The sequence below is a fragment of the Myxine glutinosa genome, chromosome 1, assembly GCF_964187855.1.
Source record: "Myxine glutinosa chromosome 1, kmMyxGlut1.1, whole genome shotgun sequence".
Lineage (NCBI taxonomy): Eukaryota > Metazoa > Chordata > Myxini > Myxiniformes > Myxinidae > Myxine > Myxine glutinosa.
This window is the reverse complement of record NC_136261.1, coordinates 355,212,466-355,230,250: the sequence shown is the minus strand read 5'-3', so window position 1 is coordinate 355,230,250 and position 17,785 is coordinate 355,212,466. Positions and strand designations below refer to the sequence as shown.

Sequence of the window (17,785 nt, the reverse complement as noted above, 5' to 3'; positions counted from 1 at the left end):
GAGGACCTCCATCCATTGTTGAGACAGCAGAAGCAGCATGTCCAGAGTGGAGTGACCTTGTCTGAAACCAAATTGATGATCGGAGATCAAGCCATTGGAGAAGAGGAAAGATTTGATATCTGAAGCAATGATGGATTCCATGACTTTGGTGATAATTGGGAGAAGGCTGATTGGTCTGTAGTTGCAAGGATCTGTTTTTGCACCTTATTGTGTGAAGCACTAATGTTGGCTGATTTCCAAGCTGATGGCAGATGATCCTGAGCAAAAGAGAGGGAGAAGAGAACAGAGAGGGGGTGTGAAAGAGTGGCAGAGCATGATTTTAGGACCTGTTGGCTGATGCAGTCTGGTCCAGTTGCAGAATCAGAGTCGAGGATTGAAATAAACTTTTCCACCTTGTCAAGATAGTGGCCTGAGTGAAATGCCAGACTCGTCAATGTTGAGGAGGCTCTCATAGAATGGCCAGAGAGATGTCCACTTTAACAAGCATATGGTCAGATTAACCGATTGGAGCAGAATAACAGCAGCAGACATTTGCAGGGAAGTTTGTCATAACCAAGTCGAGAAGACAAGATGCTCCGTTGACTGAGATTCGGGTCGGGAAATTGACAGATTGTGTCAGTCCTAATGAGTCTCGCAGAAGGGCTTTGCTGAGGAGCCATGGCTGGTGAGAGAGGTACCTACACCCAGCCAGCTGGCATGATGACAACTGAAATCACCACATATGTCATGAAGAACAGAGAGTTGGGATGAGTCGATAGAAGTTGGTGCATGTTATCAGACCGCAAGATGTAGATGGAGTCATCACTGTTTGGTGGATGTTACAGAACACATATGAACAAATGGTGGGAGCGGAGAGGAAGCCATAGCCAGAGGTGCTCCTGGGGGTGGGGTGGAGAGAGTGCAGTGCAGGTAGAGTGAGGAAGAGCGTTTTTTTTTTTTTACAAAGATAGCAACCCCACCTCCAGGACGAGGCTCAGGTCTATCATACCGGAGGAGGGAGTAACCAGGAAGAGATATTAAGGAATCAGAGACATCATGAAGGAGGAAAGTTTCTGTTAAGCAGATCAAGTCTGGTTTGTTAGAAGCAACCTGAATGGAGAGATTGGTCAAGTTTGAGTAAAAGCCCCGGATGTTTGAGGTCCATATCGTTAATTAAGAGGAAGGGGAAGCATCAGATACAGGACAGGGGAGGGGAGGGGTCAGGTAGGATGTGGAAGAGGAGGAGGAGGGAGAGAGGGCTGTTGATAGTGTGTCAGAGATTTCAGAATAGCTTGGGGAAAGAGAAAGATGAGGACGACAAAAGGTTTGATGGTGTTTGGGTGAGGCACAGTGAGGTGTTGTTTGAGGGGAGGTAGAGTGAGGAAGGAGGTTGGAGGAGATGGAGGTGAGAGTTGGAAGGGAGAGGAAGCAGTGAGGTCACTTTGAGGTGGAGGGGTGAGAGGGGATAATTGGAGAAAAAAGGAGGGGTGGGGAGATTTGAAGGGTAGGATGAGGGGGTCATTTTGAAGGGGGGAATTTAGGAGGCGTGGGGAGTTTGGGAAGGGGAGCGTGAGGGGGTGTTTAGGGGAGGGGTGGCAAGGGTAGACACACACTTGTTCTCCTGAGGGTAGACACACACTTGTTCTGAGCTTTGTGAAAGGAAATTTTGAGAATTTTCTCACGCCAGTAAATTCCAGAAATATTTTTGGCGAATTTTACAATCTTTATTTTATTTAAATTGAATGAAATACTTGAACACTGTTGAACACCAATCGCCTTCTTGTTACTTCCACTAACCCCCAGTTTAGCAGTACTTGGACATGTTAAAAAGGTTGGTGAATAATGCTTCAGTCACATTTGGCTCGGCGGCCGTCGGGTCTAAAAAATCTACGGCCACTAGCAATTATAGGGTGGCCGCAGTATTTCCACCGTCACACAATGTAGCAGTCACATATGTTTTTATTTTTCGGGTAGCCGCACGGGGTATTTAGAAATTGTGGAGACCGAAAACGTGGGGGTGCCGTACGGTCTTTGATTTGATGTCGCACGGTGACCTTAGGGCGTCCCTGTGGCGGCCATATAATTTTCAAGGCAGACGCAAGGTAGCCTCAAGGTGCCCGCAAGGCGACCGCAGGGGGGCCCTAAGGCGAACATGCGGCCAGACGGACGGTAACGAGTGGGTATATATACCAGTTCTTTTTCATATGTATAACAGCACTTACAGTTGTCATGGCTACGGCTTGTCGAATTGCTACAGCCAACCTAGAAATGAAAAAAGTTATAACTCCGCGCTATAATTCCACGGCGACCCCTACGGCCTGTAAAAGTTAGCCATACGCCCTAGGGCCACCCTGAGGCCACCTCAGAAACTCTGTGGCCACCGCACGTTTGTCAATTTAGGGCGGGTACGGCCGCCGTATCCTAGCCGTAGAGCAAATGTGACTGAGGAGTAAAGGTGATGTCGAAGACTGCTTCACGAGTGCTAAACATCCATAATTTTTCTTCTTTAACAATCTTTAACTTCATTGTTGTATTTAAATTGAAGTATACATTCCATGGCACAACATGTTCTAAGAACTTTCAAGATGGTTCTCAATCTCATTTCCTGCAAAAGACACACTGATTTGTACACAGGTGATGTCTGTCCTGTAAATGTGGAAGGCAGACAACACAACAATCATTCATCTGTCACAGAAGATTCAAAATGTGCTTCTGCAAAGGAAGGTTCAGATGCTATTCACATGACAAACGGGAGTGCTTCCTGTTTTGCAACTACTGGTGAGTGGAAATATAAAAATTCAACAAACAATCTTTTGTGTTGAAAATATAAAATTTTCGGAAATGTGTTTAATATTTTGCATTTCGATTTTGACAAAAAAAATTAAATGATGTGTTCTTTGTTTCTGTTGAACAATCAAGAAGTAATATGGGACAAAGAAGGTCCAGTCGCAGCTTGACGGTGAGGAAGAAGCCTTTTTTGAAGAAGCAACCTTGAGATCAACTCACCTTCCATAAAATATAAGTGCATGTTTGGGCCTCACAACACCAAGATTAATATTAAATTAAACAAGCACACAAAGGTTCTTGAAAGGATTACACCTCAGAAGTGTAATCTGTGCAGAACGGATTTTGCTTCAATGAGTGAAATCAAAATATACGTGAGGAACCACACTGGAAAACACCCCCACAAATGTCTGATACTGGTGCTTTGAAACTGGTGTCTGTGATAAAGGCTTCTCGACAAAAAGCAATTTGAAATTGCATATGAAGATCCATACAGGAGAGCATCCTCATAAATGCTTGATATGTGATAAAGGTTTTTCTCATAGCAGCCATTTGAAATCACATATGAGGATCCATAAAGGAGGGCGACCTTACAAATGCTCGATATGTGATAGAGATTTCTCTCGAAAATACGATTTGAAATTACATATCAGGATCCATACAGGAGAGCGTCCTTATAAATGCTCGATATGTGATAAAGATTTCTCTCAAAAATGCCATTTGAAATCACATATGAAGATCCATACAGGAGAGCGACCTTACAAATGTTCGATATGTGATCAAAGTTTCACTCGTAGCGGCAATTTGAAATCACATATGAAGATACATAATGGAGGGCGTCCTTATAAATGCTCGATATGTGATAGAGGTTTCTCTGAAAACAGCAGTTTGAAATCGCACCTCAGGGTCCATACAGGAGAGCGTCCTTATAAATGCTCGATATGTGATAAAGATTTCTCTCGAAAATGCCATTTGAAATTACATATAAGGATCCATACAGGAGAGCGACCTTACAAATGCTCGATATGTGATAAAGGTTTCTCTCATAGCAGCAATTTGAATAAACATATAAAGATCCATACAGGAGAGCGTCCTTATAAATGCTCGATATGTGATAAAGGTTTCTCTCATAGCAGCAATTTGAAATTACATATAAGGATCCATACAGGAGAGCGACCTTACAAATGCTCGATATGTGATAAAGGTTTCTCTGAAAACCACAGTTTGAAATCACATATGAAGATACATAATGGAGAGCGTCCTTATAAATGCTCGATATGTGATAAAGGGTTCTCTCATCGCAGCAATTTGAATAAACATATGAAGATCCATGCAGGACAGTGACCTAACAAATGCTCGATTATGTGATAAAGGTTTCTCTCAAAACAGCAATTTGAATAAGCATATGAAGATCCATACAGGAGAGCAACCTCACAAATGCTCGATATGTGATATAGGTTTCTCTCGAAAGGAGATTTCAAATTACATATGCAAGCGTCTTTGGGCTTCCCGAAAAGCGCTATTTAAAATAAATGCATGATTATTATTATTATATGAGGATCCATACAGGAGAGTGACCTTACAAATGCTCAATATGTGATAATGGTTTTGATCATTGCGGCCATTTGAAATCACGTATGTAGATCCATACAGGAGAACTGAAATCTGAAATACCAGGATATGAAAAATGAGGTTAAGATAATTTCGAAATTGAAGAAACTTGAAATTGTATCAATGAAAGTTGGAGCAACAGAGAATCTGAATGATCAAGAAAACCCTAACAGTACTTAAAAAGTATTCCGGGGAATATGACGACAAACATACGACAGTTGAGGCTGTCAAAGGTTTAGTGATGATTCGAAGAAAAGTTATGAGAATGAAGTTTCACAAACTGTTTCATGAATAATGATACTTTACCGAAAAAGGTGAGATTTTGAGTTCTGGGAGAACTTCCTTTTTTTTCATTTTTGATTTTAGATTTTTTTGTTCTCTTTTTTGATTTTGACTCGTGCTTTGGAATTTTGTTTTTTTATCTGATTTCGTTGTTTTTCTCTTGAACTTGATGATAATTGAGCTTAATCTCTCAATCTGATATTTGATCTCATTGTGCTTCTTTCAAGGTCTTGCTTAGGTTGCCAGTTTGTTATTCTTGTCTCTGTCCTTGCTTTGTATCCAGCTAAGTTCCATTTGATTTTTTTGGTTATGACCAGTGTGTATGAATTTTGTTTTCCATCTGATTTAGTTGTTTTTTTTTGTCCCTTTTTGGTTATGCTCAGATGGCATCTTTCCGTGGCAGTTTGAACATTAAGTTTTACTCAATCTTTGCTGTAGTCCATGTTTCATTGCCATGTGTGTTATGGGGAGAACACCCTTGTTGTAAAATTGTTTATTGGAAGAAGACTCATGCCTATGTTTTTCATGAAACTTGAATTTGTGAATGGTTTCTCAATAAAGAGATGTCCCCAAAGCACAAATGCACTTTGTGTTGTTGTGAATATTGTCACGTTCACCGCTGGGATTAACACCCCTGGGTGACAGATGGCCAACCGAGCTTTAACTCCAAGGCGTATGCTCAGACTATGGTGGCTCCTTTTACACGTGCGGGGGTGGAAGGTCACAAGACTAACCTGACGGCCGGACGCGAAGCAGGTTTTCCGAACCACCAACAAATAAAAAGGACAGACAAGAAATTGGGAATGCAACAAATAATGAGTTTCATAAAATAAATGCCAGGATAACACGATAAAAAGGTAACACTGAATTCCTAAATTGAGATGTCTCCATATGGACTCAAATACAGATCCAGGGAGAAGTAAACGAAAGTAATCAATGTGTGCAGTGCATTTGCCTGCTACTCTGCTCTGGTCTCCTCAAGTGGTCCCTGAACCCTACCGGCCACCGGATTGGGTCCACGAGTCCTTGCGCAGGAAATGCTGGCGGCATAAATTAGTATGCTCTGATTGTCATGTAGAAACCTTGATGTAATGAGTACTTTTGTCGACCATGTGTTCGGATTAAGCTTGTATATTTGTCCCCATCATGATTGGGTGGGGCATGTTAACGAGCTTAGGGCATAAGGATAGATTAATCCTTGTATGTCTTACCCTATGTCATTTATCTGTTGTCCCTTTTGGCACCACACCATGTACAGTGAGGAAGTCCCATTAAATTACAACAATAAAGATATAATAAAACCAACCAGAAGCCAGTTCTGACCACTGCCGATGGGACCACGGCAGTTACATCACCACGAAGGACAGGCAGGCCAGGGACGCAATCCAGGGAGCCATGATTGGTCAGGCAGGAGCAATAAGCTACCCGCTGATTGGCAGAGGGAAGTACAGCAGGAAGCAGCAGGCCAATTGGCCAGGTACCACTGAGGATGTCGGAGACGAGCAAGAAGCGGCGCGCTGATTGGTGGAGAAGTGCTGATGACGTGACGACCCCGACGATAAAATAACTCTCGGACCGACATCTTCCCCTCTTGTGTAACCTTCTTGCCCTCTCTTGCCTTCTCTCTCGTTTGCCCTCATGCCTTCCTCTGCGATCGACTCTCTCTCTCTTAGGTCCGGACTTGGTGGAGACGGTTGTGCGCCGACAATTCTCCCCCTATCTTCACGTTCTGGACCTCGGTGTAGGCGACAGTGTGCCGAGACCTTGCTGGGGATTGTGAGGAGGCTGAGTTGTGAAACAAGAGCTGGGAATGAGGAGCTGTGCGACAACTCTTGTTTGCTTCGCGTTCGATGAGGCTAAGAGGGAGAGAACGCTCGGTGAGGCATAGCAGCGGGCAAATGAGCAGACTACGGCCTTCTTCCCGCCAAGAATGGAGCCGGGTCCGGACTGCGCGTTCAGGGCTGACAATCCCTGATGATACCAGGAGCTGAGTAGAGCTAAGTGCAAATAACCCCAATGTTTTTATTTTATCCAGTTCACCTTTCCCTTCGTCTGTGTTTCAAGTCTGTTCTGGGAGCACTCCATTTAGGTTTTAGTTTATTGTTGCACTTTTCTTGTTATCAGCATACATGTTAATAAACCCTTTAGTTATTTTCCCTGTACATTTTAAAGCCGCCTCGTTTTGAGTTATTTTTTGCAGGGTGAAGTTGTCGGCGAGACCCGTCCAGGTAAGTCGGTACCCTTCTCGCATATAATCTGCCATACAATTGAACTGAACGCCTACATTAACACTCGTTTGCCTTCCGTGGTTCTTTTAGTGATAATTGAGGGAACCACACGACAGTATTTACAGGAACAGACAATTACAGGAGGAACATTGTTGTCAAACTAGACTATTTACAGGAGGAACAGTGTTGACAAACTAGACTATTTACAGGAGGAACATTGTTGTCAAACTAGACTATTTACAGGAGGAACATTGTTGTCAAACTAGACTATTTACAGGAAGAACATTGTTGTCAAACTAGACTATTTACAGGAGGAACATTGTTGACAAACTAGACTATTTACAGGAGGAACATTGTTGTCAAACTAGACTATTTACAGGAGGAACATTGTTGTCAAACTAGACTATTTACAGGAGGAACAGTGTTGTCAAACTAGACTATTTACAGGAGGAACATTGTTGTCAAACTAGACTATTTACAGGAAGAACATTGTTGTCAAACTAGACTATTTACAGGAGGAACATTGTTGACAAACTAGACTATTTACAGGAAGAACATTGTTGTCAAACTAGACATTAACAGGAGGAACATTGTTGTCAAACTAGACTATTTACAGGAGGAACAGTGTTGTCAAACTAGACTATTTACAGGAGGAACATTGTTGTCAAACTAGACTATTTACAGGAGGAACAATGTTGTCAAACTACGAGACTATTTACAGGAGGAACATTGTTGTCGAACAAGACCATTTACAGGAGGAACATTGTTGTCAAATAGACTATTTACAGGAAGACCATTGTTGTCAAACTAGACAATTACAGGAAGAACATTGTTGTCAAACTAAACTATTTACAGGAGGAACAGTGTTGTCAAACTAGACTATTTACAGGAGGAACATTGTTGTCAAACTAGACTATTTACAGGAAGAACATTGTTGTCAAACTAGACAATTACAGGAGGAACAATGTTGTCAAACTACTAGACTATTTACAGGAGGAACATTGTTGTCAAACTAGACTATTTCCAGGAGGAACAGTGTTGTCAAACTGGACTATTTACAGGAGGAACATTGTTGTCAAACTAGACAATTACAGGAGGAACAAAGTTGTCAAACTACTAGACGATTTACAGGAGGAACATTGTTGTCAAACTAGACTATTTACAGGAGGAACAATGTTGTCAAACTGGACTATTTACAGGAGGAACATTGTTGTCAAACTAGACTATTTACAGGAGGAACATTGTTGTCAAACTAGACTATTTACAGGAGGAACAATGTTGTCAAACTACGAGACTATTTACAGGAGGAACATTGTTGTCAAACTTGACTATTTACAGGAGGAACATTGTTGTCAAACTGGACTATTTACAGGAGGAACAGTGTTGTCAAACTAGACTATTTACAGGAGGAACAATGTTGTCAAACTGGACTATTTACAGGAGGAACATTGTTGTCAAACTAGACTATTTACAGGAGGAACATTGTTGTCAAACTAGACTATTTACAGGAGGAACAGTGTTGTCAAACTACGAGACTATTTACAGGAGGAACATTGTTGTCAAACTAGACTATTTAGAGGAGGAATATTGTTGTCAAACTACGAGACTATTTACAGGAGGAACATTGTTGTCAAACTAGACTATTTACAGGAGGAACATTGTTGTCAAACTAAACTATTTACAGGAGGAACATTGTTGTCAAACTAGACTATTTACAGGAAGAACATTGTTGTCAAACTAGACAATTACAGGAGGAACATTGTTGTCAAATTAGACTATTTACAGGAGGAACAGTTGTCAAGCTAGACTATTTACAGGAGGAACAGTGTTGTCAAACTAGACTATTTACAGGAGGAACAATGTTGTCCAACTACGAGACTATTTACAGGAGGAACATTGTTGTCAAACTAGACTATTTACAAGAAGAACATTGTTGTCAAACTAGACAATTACAGGAAGAACATTGTTGTCAAACTAAACTATTTACAGGAGGAACAGTGTTGTCAAACTAGACTATTTACAGGAGGAACATTGTTGTCAAACTAGACTATTTACAGGAAGAACATTGTTGTCAAACTAGACTATTTACAGGAGGAACATTGTTGACAAACTAGACTATTTACAGGAGGAACATTGTTGTCAAACTAGACTATTTACAGGAGGAACATTGTTGTCAAACTAGACTATTTACAGGAAGAACATTGTTGTCAAACTAGACATTTACAGGAGGAACATTGTTGTCAAACTAGACTATTTACAGGAAGAACATTGTTGTCAAACTAGACATTTACAGGAGGAACATTGTTGTCAAACTAGACTATTTACAGGAGGAACAGTGTTGTCAAACTAGACTATTTACAGGAGGGACATTGTTGTCAAACTAGACTATTTACAGGAGGAACAATGTTGTCAAACTACGAGACTATTTACAGGAGCAACATTGTTGTCAAACTAGACTATTTACAGGAAGAACATTGTTGTCAAACTAGACAATTACAGGAGGAACAGTGTTATCAAACTAGACTATTTACAGGAGGAACAATGTCAAACTAGACAATTACAGGAGGAACAGTGTTGTCAAACGAGACTATTTACAGGAGGAACAGTGTTGTCAAACGAGACTATTTACAGGAGGAACATTGTTGTCAAACTAGACTATTTACAGGATGGAATAATGTTGTCAAACGAGACTATTTACAGGAGGAACAGTGTTGTCAAACTAGACTATTTACAGGAGGAACATTGTTGTCAAACTAGACTATTTACAGGAGGGACAGTGTTGTCAAACTAGACTATTTACAGGAGGAACATTGTTGTCAAACTAGACTATTTACAGGAGGAACATTGTTGTCAAACTAGACTATTTACAGGAAGAACATTGTTGTCAAACTAGACAATTACAGGAGGAACATTGTTGTCAAATTAGACTATTTACAGGAGGAACAGTTGTCAAGCTAGACTATTTACAGGAGGAACAGTGTTGTCAAACTACGAGACTATTTACAGGAGGAACATTGTTGTCAAACTAGACTATTTACAGGAGGAACAGTGTTGTCAAACTAGACTATTTACAGGAGGAACATTGTTGTCAAACTAGACTATTTACAGGAGGAACAGTGTTGTCAAACTAGACTATTTACAGGAGGGACATTGTTGTCAAACTAGACTATTTACAGGAGGAACAATGTTGTCAAACTACGAGACTATTTACAGGAGCAACATTGTTGTCAAACTAGACTATTTACAGGAAGAACATTGTTGTCAAACTAGACAATTACAGGAGGAACAGTGTTGTCAAACGAGACAATTACAGGAGGAACAGTGTTATCAAACTAGACTATTTACAGGAGGAACAATGTCAAACTAGACAATTACAGGAGGAACAGTGTTGTCAAACGAGACTATTTACAGGAGGAACAGTGTTGTCAAACGAGACTATTTACAGGAGGAACATTGTTGTCAAACTAGACTATTTACAGGATGGAATAATGTTGTCAAACGAGACTATTTACAGGGGGAACAGTGTTGTCAAACTAGACTATTTACAGGAGGAACAGTGTTGTCAAACTAGACTATTTACAGGAGGAACATTGTTGTCAAACTAGACTATTTACAGGAGGAACAGTGTTGTCAAACTAGACTATTTACAGGAGGAACATTGTTGTCAAACTAGACTATTTACAGGAGGGACAGTGTTGTCAAACTAGACTATTTACAGGAGGAACAGTGTTGTCAAACTAGACTATTTACAGGAGGAACAGTGTTGTCAAACTGGACTATTTACAGGAGGAACAGTGTTGTCAAAATAGACTATTTACAGGAGGAACATTGTTGTCAAACTAGACTATTTACAGGAGGAACATTGTTGTCAAACTACGAGACTATTTACAGGAGGAACATTGTTGTCAAACTAGACTATTTACAGGAGGAACATTGTTGTCAAACTAGACTATTTACAGGAAGAACATTGTTGTCATACTAGACAATTACAGGAGGAACATTGTTGTCAAACTAGACTATTTACAGGAGGAACAATGTTGTCAAACTAGACAATTACAGGAGGAACAGTATTGTCAAACTAGACTATTTACAGGAGGAACAGTGTTGTCAAACGAGACTATTTACAGGAGGAACATTGTTGTCAAACTAGACTATTTACAGGAGGGAATTATGTTGTCAAACGAGACTATTTACAGGGGGAACAGTGTTGTCAAACTAGACTATTTACAGGAGGAACATTGTTGTCAAACTAGACTATTTAGAGGAGGAACAGTGTTATCAAACTAGTCTATTTACAGGAGGAACAATATTGTCAAACTAGACAATTACAGGAGGAACAGTGTTGTCAAACTAGACTATTTACAGGAGGAACAGTGTTGTCAAACTAGACTATTTACAGGAGGAACATTGTTGTCAAACTCGACTATTTACAGGAGGAACAGTGTTGTCAAACTAGACTATTTACAGGAGGAACAGTGTTGTCAAACTAGACTATTTAAAGGAGGAACAGTGTTGTCAAACTAGACTATTTACAGGAGGAACATTGTTGTCAAACTAGACAATTACAGGAGGAACATTGTTGTCAAACTAGACAATTACAGGAGGAACAGTGTTATCAAACTAGACAATGACGGGAGGAAAATTGTTGTCAAACTAGACAATTACAGGAGGAACAGTGTTGTCAAACTAGACAATTACAGGAGGAACATTGTTGTCAAACTAGACAATTACAGGAGGAACAGTGTTGTCAAACTAGACAATTACAGGAGGAACAATGTTGTCAAACCTCGGCACACCTGAGCTCCTCACCACATACAAGGCTTTCATCCGCAGCTCAATGGAATACTGTTCTCCCCTATGGGCCGGTGCTCCTGCCTCACACCTAGCTCGGCTTCACGCTGTTGAAACCAAAGCTTTCAGAATTATTGGAATCTCCCGCGATGAAGCTATCTCTGAGGGCCTTTCACTCACTCACCGCAGGCAGATAGGTGGTCTTTCTGTCTTCTACCGACTCCTCTCCGGCCTTGCACCCCCAGCTCTCTCTGTGCTCTGTCCCCCAAATATTCCTACAGGTCGCACAAGATCTGCCAGAAACCCTCTGATGGTTAAACTGCCGAAATCTCGGCTCTCTGCTCACCTTCACTCTTTCATTCCTCTTTTCTCCCGCCTCTGGAACAAACTCCCTCACTCCCTTCAATCCCACTCCTCCCTCCAGGTCTTTAAAACAGCTGTTCACCACCATCTCTTATCTTCCCCCATCCAAAACCTTGATCTTTTCTACCCCCGCTAATTCACCCCAGATCCACCTTGTTTGAAATTCCAACTTCTTTCCTGGAAGTCCTGGCAGTGTCCATATGTTTTATACCTCTCCCACCGCCCCCTTCCCATGCCCCCCCCCCCAAAGCCATCGCCCTCTCTCAGATCTCTCGATGTCTCCATGTCTCTCGGTCCCTGCTCTCAAATGTTGTGTTTGTGTCCTTCCCCCTCTCTCCCCATCTTGTCTACCGCTCCCGATGTTATATGTTTTATGTGTCGGTTTGTCTTTCTGTGTGATTAATGTTCGCTCTTTCACGAGCCTCGATCTTGTATACAACAAAAAAAAAAAAAAAAAAAAAAAAAAAAAACCTAAAAAAACTAAAAAAAACTACTAGACTATTTACAGGAGGAACATTGTTGTCAAACTAGACTATTTACAGGAGGAACAGTGTTGTCAAACTGGACTATTTACAGGAGGAACATTGTTGTCAAACTAGACTATTTACAGGAGGAACATTGTTGTCAAACTAGACTATTTACAGGAGGAACAATGTTGTCAAACTACGAGACTATTTACAGGAGGAACATTGTTGTCAAACTAGACTATTTAGAGGAGGAACATTGTTGTCAAACTAGACTATTGACAGGAGGAACATTGTTGTCAAACTAGACTATTTACAGGAAGAACATTGTTGTCAAACTAGACAATTACAGGAGGAACATTGTTGTCAAACTAGACTATTTACAGGAGGAACAGTGTTGTCAAACTAGACGATTTACAGGAGGAACAGTGTTGTCAAACTAGACTATTTACAGGATGAACAATGTTGTCAAACTACGAGACTATTTACAGGAGGAACATTGTTGTCAAACTAGACTATTTACAGGAGGAACATTGTTGTGAAACTAGACTATTTACAGGAAGAACATTGTTGTCAAACTAGACAATTACAGGAAGAACATTGTTGTCAAACGAAACTATTTACAGGAGGAACAGTGTTGTCAAACTAGACTATTTACAGGAGGAACATTGTTGTCAAACTAGACTATTTACAGGAAGAACATTGTTGTCAAACTAGACTATTTACAGGAGGAACATTGTTTACAAACTAGACTATTTACAGGAGGAACATTGTTGTCAAACTAGACTATTTACAGGAGGAACATTGTTGTCAAACTAGACTATTTACAGGAAGAACATTGTTGTCAAACTAGACATTTACAGGAGGAACATTGTTGTCAAACTAGACTATTTACAGGAGGAACAGTGTTGTCAAACTAGACTATTTACAGGAGGAACATTGTTGTCAAACTAGACTATTTACAGGAGGAACAATGTTGTCAAACTACGAGACTATTTACAGGAGGAACATTGTTGTCAAACAAGACTATTTACAGGAGGAACATTGTTGTCAAACTAGACAATTACAGGAAGAACATTGTTGTCAAACTAGACTATTTACAGGAAGAACATTGTTGTCAAACTAGACTATTTACAGGAGGAACAATGTTGTCAAACTAGACTATTTACAGGAGGAACATTGTTGTCAAACTAGACTATTTACAGGAAGAACATTGTTGTCAAACTAGACATTTACAGGAGGAACATTGTTGTCAAACTAGACAATTACAGGAGGAACATTGTTGTCAAACTAGACAATTACAGGAGGAACATTGTTGTCAAACTAGACAATTACAGGAGGAACATTGTTGTCAAACTAGACAATTACAGGAGGAACATTGTTGTCAAACTAGACAATTACAGGAGGAACATTGTTGTCAAACTAGACAATTTACAGGAGGAACATTGTTGTCAAACTAGACTATTTACAGGAGGAACATTGTTGTCCAACTAGCCTATTTACAGGAGGAACAATGTTGTCGAACAAGACTATTTACAGGAGGAACAGTGTTGTCAAACTAGACTATTTACCGGAGGAACATTGTTGTCAAACTAGACTATATACAGGAGGAATAATGTTGTCGAACTAGACTATTTACAGGAGGAACAGTGTTGTCAAACTAGACGATTTACAGGAGGAACAGTGTTGTCAAACTAGATTATATACAGGAGGAATAATGTTGTCAAACTAGACAATTACAGGAGGAACATTGTTGTCAAACTAGACAATTACAGGAGGAAAAGTGTAATCAAACTAGACTATTTACAGGAGGAACAATGTTGTCAAACTAGATTATATACAGGAGGAATAATGTTGTCGAACTAGACAATTACAGGAGGAACATTGTTGTCAAACTAGACAATTACAGGAGGAAAAGTGTAATCAAACTAGACTATTTACAGGAGGAACAATGTTGTCGAACAAGACTATTTACAGGAGGAACAGTGTTGTCAAACTAGACTATTTACTGGAGGAACATTGTTGTCAAACTACACTATATACAGGAGGAATAATGTTGTCGAACGAGACAATTACAGGAGGAACAGTGTTATCAAACTAGACTATTTACAGGAGGAACAGTGTTGTCAAACTAGCCTATTTACAGGAGGAACAATGTTGTTGAACAAGACTATTTACAGGAGGAACAGTGTTGTCAAACTAGACTATTTACCGGAGGAACATTGTTGTCAAACTAGACTATATACAGGAGGAATAATGTTGTCGAACTAGACAATTACAGGAGGAACAGTGTTGTCAAACTAGACTATTTACAGGAGGAATAATGTTGTCGAACTAGACAATTACAGGAGGAACAGTGTTGTCAAACTAGACTATTTACAGGATGAACAGTGTTGTCAAACTAGACTATTTACAGGAGGAACAGTGTTGTCAAACTAGACTATATACAGGAGGAATAATGTTGTCAAACTAGACAATTACAGGAGGAACAGTGTTGTCAAACTAGACTATTTACAGGAGGAACAGTGTTGTCAAACTAGACTATATACAGGAGGAATAATGTTGTCAAACTAGACAATTACAGGAGGAACAGTGTTGTCAAACTAGACTATTTACAGGAGGAACCATGTTGTCGTACAAGACTATTTACAGGAGGAACAGTGTTGTCAAACTAGACTTTGCAGGAGGAACATTGTTGTCAAACTAGACGATTTACAGGAAGAACATTGTTGTCAAAGTAGACAATTACAGGAGGAACATTGTTGTCAAATTAGACTATTTACAGGAGGAACAGTGTTGTCAAACTAGACTATTTACAGGAGGAACAGTGTTGTCAAACTAGACTATTTACCGGAGGAACAATGTTGTCAAACTACGAGACTATTTACAGGAGGAACATTGTTGTCAAACTAGACTATTTACAGGAGGAACATTGTTGTCAAACTAGACTATTTACAGGAAGAACATTGTTGTCAAACTAGACAATTACAGGAAGAACATTGTTGTCAAACTAAACTATTTACAGGAGGAACAGTGTTGTCAAACTAGACTATTTACAGGAGGAACATTGTTGTCAAACTAGACTATTTACAGGAAGAACATTGTTGTCAAACTAGACTATTTACAGGAGGAACATTGTTGACAAACTAGACTATTTACAGGAGGAACATTGTTGTCAAACTAGACTATTTACAGGAGGAACATTGTTGTCAAACTAGACTATTTACAGGAAGAACATTGTTGTCAAACTAGACATTTACAGGAGGAACATTGTTGTCAAACTAGACTATTTACAGGAGGAACAGTGTTGTCAAACTAGACTATTTACAGGAGGAACATTGTTGTCAAACTAGACTATTTACAGGAGGAACAATGTTGTCAAACTACGAGACTATTTGCAGGAGCAACATTGTTGTCAAACTAGACTATTTACAGGAAGAACATTGTTGTCAAACTAGACAATTACAGGAGGAACATTGTTGTCAAAACAGACTATTTACAGGAGGAACATTGTTGTCAAACTAGACAATTACAGAAGGAACACTGTTGTCAAACTAGACAATTACAGGAGGAACAGTGTTGTCAAACTAGTCAATTACAGGACGAACAGTGTTGTCAAACTAGACTATTTACAGGAGGAACAGTGTTGTCAAACTAGACTATTTTCAGGAGGAACAATGTTGTCAAACTAGATTATATACAGGAGGAATAATCTTGTCGAACTAGACAATTACAGGAGGAACATTGTTGTCAAACTAGACAATTACAGGAGGAAAAGTGTTATCAAACTAGACTATTTACAGGAGGAACAATGTTGTCGAACAAGACTATTTACAGGAGGAACAGTGTTGTCAAACTAGACTATTTACCAGAGGAACATTGTTGTCAAACTAGACTATATACAGGAGGAATAATGTTGTCGAACTAGACAATTACAGGAGGAACAGTGTTTTTAAACTAGACTATTTACAGGAGGAACAATGTTGTCAAACTAGACAATTACAGGAGGAACAGTGTTGTCAAACTAGTCTATTTACAGGAGGAACATTGTTGTCAAACTAGACTATTTACAGGAGAAACAACGTTGTCAAACTACGAGACTATTTACAGGAGGAACATTGTTGCCAAACTAGACAATTACAGGAGGAACATTGTTGTCAAACTAGACAATTACAGGAGGAACAGTGTTGTCAAACTAGACTATTTACAGGAGGAACAGTGTTGACAAACTAGACTATTTAAAGGAGGAACAGTGTTGTCAAACTAGACTATTTACAGGAGGAACATTGTTGTCAAACTAGACAATTACAGGAGGAACAGTGTTTTCAAACTAGACAATGACAGGAGGAACATTGTTGTCAAACTAGACAATTACAGGAGGAACAGTGTTGTCAAACTAGACAATTACAGGAGGAACATTGTTGTCAAACTAGACTATTTACAGGAGGAACAGTGTTGTCAAACTGGACTATTTACAGGAGGAACATTGTTGTCAAACTAGACTATTTACAGGAGGAACAATGTTGTCAAACTAGATTATATACAGGAGGAATAATGTTGTCGAACTAGACAATTACAGGAGGAACATTGTTGTCAAACTAGACAATTACAGGAGGAAAAGTGTAATCAAACTAGACTATTTACAGGAGGAACAATGTTGTCGAACAAGACTATTTACAGGAGGAACAGTGTTGTCAAACCAGACTATTTACTGGAGGAACATTGTTGTCAAACTACACTATATACAGGAGGAATAATGTTGTCGAACGAGACAATTACAGGAGGAACAGTGTTGTCAAACTAGACTATTTACAGGAGGAACAGTGTTGTCAAACTAGCCGATTTACAGGAGGAACAATGTTGTCGAACAAGACTATTTACAGGAGGAACAGTGTTGTCAAACTAGACTATTTACCGGAGGAACATTGTTGTCAAACTAGACTATATACAGGAGGAATTATGTTGTCGAACTAGACAATTACAGGAGGAACAGTGTTGTCAAACTAGACTATTTACAGGAGGAATAATGTTGTCGAACTAGACAATTACAGGAGGAACAGTGTTGTCAAACTAGACTATTTACAGGAGGAACAGTGTTGTCAAACTAGACTATTTACAGGAGGAACATTGTTGTCAAACTAGACTATTTACAGGAAGAACATTGTTGTCAAACTAGACAATTACAGGAAGAACATTGTTGTCAAACTAAACTATTTACAGGAGGAACAGTGTTGTCAAACTAGACTATTTACAGGAGGAACATTGTTGTCAAACTAGACTATT

The 17,785-nt window shown here is 39.7% G+C and overlaps 1 protein-coding gene across 1 annotated transcript; it reads left to right on the top strand.

Moving 5' to 3' along the window:
• The first annotated feature begins 3,327 nt into the window (after positions 1 to 3,327).
• Positions 3,328 to 4,107, top strand: LOC137419125 (uncharacterized). The gene has a single exon (XM_078781972.1). The coding sequence runs from the start codon at positions 3,328 to 3,330 to the stop codon at positions 4,105 to 4,107; it is 780 nt and encodes a 259-aa protein (XP_078638098.1).
• The last annotated feature ends 13,678 nt before the right edge of the window (positions 4,108 to 17,785 follow it).

Bases quoted from the DNA above. Each gene is read 5' to 3' on its own strand.
- LOC137419125 (XM_078781972.1), top strand. From the start codon at position 3,328: ATGAGGATCCATAAAGGAGGGCGACCTTACAAATGCTCGATATGTGAT.